General features: G+C 25.7%; 1 protein-coding gene across 1 annotated transcript in view; it reads right to left on the bottom strand.

Moving 5' to 3' along the window:
- LOC117181843 (DNA replication licensing factor Mcm3) overlaps positions 1-7,962 on the bottom strand; it is a 35,008-nt gene that overhangs the window by 18,496 nt on the left and 8,550 nt on the right. The window contains exons 4-7 of the mRNA XM_033374838.1: positions 6,445-6,477; positions 6,078-6,363; positions 5,754-5,996; positions 488-851 (exon numbers count right to left, since the gene is read on the bottom strand). Coding sequence (XP_033230729.1) covers positions 488-851; positions 5,754-5,996; positions 6,078-6,363; positions 6,445-6,477 — 926 coding nt within the window. The remainder of the gene's footprint in view (positions 1-487; positions 852-5,753; positions 5,997-6,077; positions 6,364-6,444; positions 6,478-7,962) is intronic.

Below are 7,962 nucleotides of genomic sequence, written 5' to 3'. Positions count from 1 at the left end.
TTAATATCAGGACTATTATTTTTAATTAATTCATTCTATTGGGATAGAATCTTTTATGTAATTATAATAATTATAAAATTAAGATATATTTTTGATAAACTTAAATATTAATTTCAAAATAAAATTTTCAGTTATCCATAAACAAATTGATTTTCAGTTAATTTGAATTGTGAGTACAAAACATTAAAATTGCATAAATTTTTTCATTTAATATTATTATAATAAGAAAAACTAAGCATTGATTTTTTTATTACGTAATTCTCAATTTTACCGTGAAGTTTCCAATTTAATGGAGAGCCACGAGTTTAAGAGTTCTAAAATCTAAGGGGTTTAAATCAGGTAAAGGATTTTGAGACCTCTTTGGAGACCCCTGGACTAAAAGATTAAAATTACTTTTCCCATTTCAATAAAATAACTGTTTTAAAAGTTTCCTAACAATGGGATGAATCCGAGGCCTGAAACTATATAAAATAAAGGTTTTACTCACTCTTCCATAGACGGGATTGGCAGCCGCCAAAACGGAACAACGAGCATTCAAGCTCGCATGAATTCCAGCTTTAGCTATCGTGACTTTTCCCTGTTCCATCACCTCGTGGATGGCTGTTCTATCGATATCGGACATTTTATCGAACTCGTCAATGCAAATGACTCCTCGATCGGCCAAAACCATAGCGCCAGCCTCAAGTCTCCTTTCTCCAGTTTCCTGATCCGAAGTTACGGCCGCTGTTAAACCTACACCTGAAGATCCTCGACCAGTTGTTGGAATTGCTCTCGGTGCTGTGCACAATACGTAACGAAGAAGCTGGGACTTTGCAACTGAAGGATCTCCAATCAAGAGGACGTTTATATCTCTGAAAGAAGTTGGAGAATCCATGATCGAATCCATTTCAAATCAGGCGTGACCCTACACTTGAAATTGCAGAATCTCTCGAGGGCGAAATATGTGGGTTTTTTTTTTAAAGGAAATTAGGCGATACGTATTTTTCCGATTTGCAAACAAAATTGTTTTAAAAAACGTATGCGTATTTGAATGTTGTGCTTTAAAAGAAGAAAAACGGATTTCGTTTCTTTAAACCTCTACTTATAACTTTCGCTCTAATTGAGATGAGTTTTTCTGAAAAAAAAAATTAAAAATTGATTTTCTGAAAAAAAAACCCATCTATACATTTTTTTTAAACTTTTACTTTGATAGTGAATTTCATGCTTGAGAAAAACATTTTTTCTGAGCTCAAAAATAGTTAAGCCCGCATTATTCTGCTAAGATGACTTTCTTTTATTAGTAGAAACTTAAAAATATATATATTTAGACAAATAAAAAGGTAGGGTTTTTAAGAAAATCTTTTTTTATTATTTTCTTTAAATTTCGAAAACCTGAGAAAAGTATAATTTCGTGAAAACCTCACATTTGTTATTTTTCTAAATTTTTTTTTAAGTTTCTACTAATAAAAGAAAGGCATCTTCACAGGAGAATTTTGTTCCCCCTAAAAATGTAGTTTTTGAATTTTTTTCATAAACTATGTAAAATGTCGCAGAAAAACGAGACATTTTTCATATAAATTTTTAGGCGCGCAAACAAAAATTATTTCGCATCAGACTTAAAAGATATCTTCATTATCAAATCACAAGTTACAAAAAAAAAATGACAAAAAATGTAAAAGTGAGTTTTTTGAGAAAATTGACTTATTTTTTTTCAGAAAAACCCCTGCCATTTTGTTAATTTTAAACGCTTTTCCAATTTTCTAGCGTATTTCACGATCAAGGAAATTTAAAAAATCGAATTCTAAAGTTAAAATTTCTTCCATTGAAAACTGAGCTGTAAATTAAAGCACTCAAAGTGAAGGACTTGAATTTTTAACTTTTGAAACTGAAGTTTACAAATTTTGTATTTCAAAAGCTCAATACTGTACACGTATAAAATGGAAGGAAAAACACTTTTTAACTGAACAATTTTAAATTAAATGCAGTTAAACTGCCAAATACAACATTTTAAACTTTTATAAATGATAGAGTTCAAAGATTCGGATTCAGTTCAAAAAATATATATAAATCAAAGTTATCAATTGCAATGCTCTAAATTAAAGAATCAATCAATGAATTTAAAAAATGTCAAAATTATGTCATTTTAAGCAATTTGAATTTAAAAACATTAAAAATGGAACGATTACATTTTTTATAAACTAAACACTTCGTAAATTAAAAGATAAATTATTTTAATTTTAAATAGTTAAAAAATCCCTAAAATGCTCAACAATTTTATTTCATAATTTGAAAAATCTAGATGTTTTACATTTTTTTAAATTTCTAATTTTTTTTCTTTTTTTTTTAGAAAATTCCACATTCATTTTTTATAATCTTGTAAATCTTTTTAAATATTATCTTAGAAAAATATTTTTCAAAATAAAAAATCATTTTAAATTTTCTTAGGAAATGTTTTTTTAATTTTCTGAAGCCTTTCCTATTTCTTCAAAAGCTTCTAAATTTGTTGTTCGCAATCAGCCAAAATCTATATTTGGATTTAAATTGGACCGTGGATTATTTGCACCGAAATTTTGGGACGAATATAAGGATTTTGTTAGTACACGTAGAAAATTTGTTTAAATTATTTTAAATCATGGATTTTAAAAATTAATTTTCGAATTTTTCAAAAAATTTGAAATATTGTCAACCTAATCTAAGTTTTTTATAAAAATTAGAGGTCTTCAATTGCTTTTTATACATAAAAATTCAACAATTTGACTTACAAATTAATTTTTTTTAATAGAACATTAAAAATGGTAACGTTCGGTTTTAGATTTTTTATTTAGTTTTGAATACTTAATTTATGATTACTAATTTTATATAGTCAGATATTTCTTTTTAATCTAAGAACAAAATACCCGGTTATTTCCCGGTTTTTTCGCGGTTCGCAAACATTTTTCATGGCCAATGAAATTTAGAAAATCAAACTATATTCTAAAGATTTTTCCATATAAAATGATAAAGAATAAACAACAAACCAAAGCATTCAAAATAGAAAACTTGAATTCCAAACTTGTAAAATTGAAGTTTAAAAGTTTTCAATTCAAAAATTGTTTAGTCAAATGCTCAAAAATGTACACGTTTCAAATGGTAGGTACTGACACTTTTAAATTTAAAAATGTTAAATAAAATGCAAATAAATTGCAAATTTAAAAACTTTTAACAATTATAAAGTTCAAAGATTCAGATTAAGTTCCAAAAATATAAATCCATGTAAAAAAAATTTGCAATAGTCTAAATTAAAGATTCAAGCAATGAACTTTAACAATTTTCAAAATTATATTATTTTAAGTAATTTTAAACTACACATTAAAAATTAAAAAATATTTTTTTTAACTTGACAGTTCTTCAATTATTCTTATTTTGAACAGTTTAGGTGTCCTTTAAAAGCTTTAAAATTTTATTTCAAAATCTTGAAAAATCTAGAAGTGGTTTAAAATTTTTCCAAATTCAAAATGAATTGAATTTTTCTATAGCTTTTAGAAAACCCTGCAAATATAAAAAAAAAATGAATTTGAATTTATAAATAATAATAGAACACTTATTATTTGTAAAAATATTCTAGTAATTTTAAGATATATTTAGAGGTTTTACACAGATACGAATTAAATTTAAAATATGAAATAATTCCAAATACTTACAGCCGAATTAAAAATAAAATGTAGATTTTTGCAGATTTCAAACAGAAAATTCAGAATTTTTTTTTAAGAATAGTGAAAGACTACAAAAGAATAAAAAAATTTCCCCACGATTCTTCGGAAAATTGAAAATGATTTTTCACTTTGCAAAATTATTGTAACAGAAAGTTCAATAAGATTTTAAGAGATTAAAAAACTTATCAAAGAAGAACATGGAAGATTTTAAGGATTTTTTAAAATTGGCAGGATTTTCAAAAATTGTAGGAATATTTCAATTAATTTAAAAATATATTTAGAAGTTCTGAATAAAATGTTGACACACTTCGTTTAAATTACTGAAAATAATTTCAAGTTTTTAATTAATTTTGAATCTCTTCAAAACTTCTAAATACATCTTAAAATTTCTCAAATTTTTTCTACAAATAATAAGTTTTCCATTGTTATATGTGCGTCAAAATTTAAAAATTTTACTTATAAATTAAAAACTATTTAAATAGACGAATTAAAATTGTAACGCTAAAAGTTTAAAAGTTCTTCGAAAATCAGTTTCAAATTGTTTTCTTTTAAATATTTAAACCTTTAATTATGACTATCTTATTATGGATTTATTTTGAAGTTGAAAATAGTAAAACGCACATTTACAATTTTTTAATGGCTAAAAAAATTAATAGAAATAATGTTAATAATTTTTTTTATTAAATTTAATATAAAAAATGATATAAAGGAAGACCTGAAACTCTGAATTAAAAATAAATTATTGATAAATCATGACAAATTTTAGTTTAAAATAAAATTATCGGAACAAAAATGATATATTAATTTCTATTCTTATCAAGACTTTCAGATTGAAACAGTTACAATCTGGAAATTCTCTAATTTTGAACGGATCTAGAATTATTTGGTCAAATCAATTATTCTTCATATTTCTATACTTAAAGCACAGACCCATTTTTAAAATTATTTATTTATTTATATTTACTTTTGTATTTAATTTTGTAAAATTTCCGGTCAAAAAATAAATTCACTGCCATTTCCCGGTTTTCCCTCGTCTTGTAAAATTGACTTTCAAATTGAAACAGTTTCATTTGTAACGTTAAAATCTGGGAATTCTAAAATTGTGAACTGATTCAGAAATGTATTGTAAAATCAATTATTTTTAACTTTGCTTAAAAATTAAAAATCTAAAATGGAAAATTTCTACAGTGAAAGATTTTCGTATTACGCATTCTGAAAAGAATGATATCATAATTGAAAAAGATAACAATTTAACTAATTATTTAGAGAACGGTTAAAATCAAAGTTGGACAGATCTTTTTTTTTCTAAAAATTTGTCAAATTTCATGTAAAAAAATAAATTCACTGTCATTTTCCGATCCAGCGGCTACCCTGAGTTAAGTTCAAAACAATTCAAATGAATTGGAAAAAATATTCAAAATTTCATTTATTTCCGCACAATAGGAGAAAATTCAAGACAATTTAAAAGTATGAAACAACTTCATTGAATTCAGAAAATTGTATACGAGCTTAGAAAATTTCAAATTTCCTAAATTCCAAACAATTTCTAATATCTTCAAATCTTTGAAACCCTGCTAAGTTATAACCAAAAAAGTTACTAATGACTACAAAACAATTCAAATTAATTGGAAAAAGATTTTTAAATCGATAAAATCCATTGATTTCAGTAAAATTTAAGTGAATTTAGAGAAATTTAAGGGATGCGAGAAGAATACAATGAAATTCATTTTAAAAAACTGCATTTAAAAAAAATCAATTGAACAAATGTCAAATTTAATTCAACCATATGGAATTTTATAATATTTCAATGAAATTTCCAAGAAATTATGCACAAAAATTGAGGGAATTAAAATGATTTCAAAGCGTTGAAAATACTTTCAAATATTCCAAGGTATTTCCAAATTTTTACAATAATTTTAAAACAACAGTTTTTTCGCAATCAAAAAATGTTGAAAAGTGCATAATCAATATTAAGTAATTAAAGATATATGGTGCTATTAATTAAAAATAAATGTAAAAAAAAATTAACTTCTTGATGAATATTTTTCTACTGTTGCTAAAAGTGAAGAATGTAATTCTTACCCTCTGAGTCTAGTTCCATTCGGTAAGATTTTTTCATTCCCGCCCAGCATCAAGCACAGAATCGCTTTCTTGATATAATCGTGACCGTAAATTGAGGGCGCCAAGGACTTACTCAAAAGTTCAAAAATGTTCTTCCGTGACCTGTTTTTCGCCATGTTTTTGCACATTGTAATATCACTTGTAGAAATCGTTAGGGTTGTGTCCTTACTCAATTGAGTGATATTATTTGCGATCAGGATTGTTCTGTTAAAAAGAAAAATACTTTTAAATATCATAACAAAAAAGAAAAAAGGAAGGGATATTGATTTTCAAATCTAAAGATACCTGAAAGTTCCGGTTGTGTAACCCCCGTGCTTTCCTGGCAGGCATCTAAAATTGCCAACAATTTGAACTCTGTCGCCGGGTTTGCAAACGTCCACGAGATCATTATCGCAAACGATATCAACACTACGTGGCAATTGACCGGCCGGTGCTCTTTCCGGCATTTCTTGAATAGAGAGAGTTTGATGATTTTTGTAAGTTGAGAGACCATATTGAGTTTCCAAGGGGTTTCCGTCTTCATCCTGCAAATGAAAGAATAAAAATGTTTTATAGAGAGCAAGATTAATTCCTTATACATGTTTTTTTTTTTAACAATGAAAACGCAGGTTTTCCAACGATTTTTAGCAACAAAATTCATGGTCCTTTCCACGTTTTCCAGGCCATAAATCCAGTTTTTGCAGGTCTCCTTTTTTTATAGCAAATAATCAAAAAAATAGTTTATTATACATGCAAGTGAAGAGACATTTCATTTTTTGATTGGCCCACCATTTCTAAAGAAAGCAGAATCTATGTAAAGTCTTCAAAATCCTTGAATTCTTTGTGAAATTTTTGGAATTCTTTGAAATATGTGTAAAATATCTTATTTTCGCATTAAATCATTGACATCTTTTCAAATTTAATAAACCCTTTTGAAATAGTTTAGACCCTTTAATACATATTTTTTTAAATCTTTGAAATCTTTGAAAAAATATTAAATTCTATCTTTGAAAAAATATTAAATTCTTGAAAATTTTTGAAAACCTTATGAATTCTTTGAAATACTCGTGGAATCTTTGTGAAATCTTTTCAAAATTTCTAAAAAATGTAAACTCGTTTAATATCTTGGAAGTTCTTGAAATCTTTTTAAATCTTTCCTGATTCTTTGAAATATTTATGAAATAATTTTTAATCGTTTGAAATAATTGAAACATTTGAGATCTTTGTGAAAACTTTTGAAATCTTTGAAATATTAGTGAAATATTTCTTAAATCTTTCGTATTCATTTTAAATCATTAAAATATTTGACATTGTTTTGAAATCTACTAAAAAAAATTGAAATCAAGTCAAATCTTTGAAATGCTCTGAAATCTGGTTAATATATTATCAGGGTGTGGCCGTTTTAATCGAAGAAAAAAATTCCTTGTCATTTCCCGGTTCGCAAACATTTTTCAAGGCCAATAAAATTTAAAAAATCAAACTATATTCTAAACATTTTTCCATATAATGTAATACACAATAAACAATAAATTAAAGCATTAAAATCCACGTTAACATCTTGAATAGTCTAAATTAAAGAATCAAGCAATAAACTTTAAAAATTTTCAAAATTATATTTTAAGTAATTTTAAGCTAGACACATTAAAAATTGAAAAATAATTTTTTTAACTTAACAGTTCTTAAATTAGAAGTTAAATTATTTTTATTTCAAATAGTCTAGGCATCCTAGAAAATCCTTAAAATTTTATTTCAAAATCTTGAAAAGTCTAGAAGTGGTTTAAAATGTTTCCAAATTCCAAATTATTTTTGAATTTTTTGTCAGAACTTTTAAATATATTTCAAAATGAATTGATTTCCCGGTCAAGAAATAAATTCACTGTCATTTCCCGGTTTCCCGATCACCCTGCCATATCATTATTAAATTTTATGTTGGCATTTAACAAAAAATTAGGCACGTTCTCGAAAAATTCCTACTTTAAGGGCATGTGACACAGCCAAATACCTATATTACCGACATCACTTTTTCAGTTCACTGAATGTTTTTTTGAACCTAAGAACTTTTTTGTAAATAAAATATCGAGCTGAAACCTTGGAAAATGTATTAGAGTGCAATAAAGTACGTTTAGGTACTGCATTTTGGTAGGAACTTCACTGAAAATTATTTCATCTTTTTTCTGAACCTCGACATTTT

This window comes from Belonocnema kinseyi, chromosome 10, assembly GCF_010883055.1.
Source record: "Belonocnema kinseyi isolate 2016_QV_RU_SX_M_011 chromosome 10, B_treatae_v1, whole genome shotgun sequence".
Lineage (NCBI taxonomy): Eukaryota > Metazoa > Arthropoda > Insecta > Hymenoptera > Cynipidae > Belonocnema > Belonocnema kinseyi.
The sequence above is the reverse complement of the archived record's forward strand: the minus strand, read 5'-3'. Positions and strand labels throughout refer to the sequence as shown.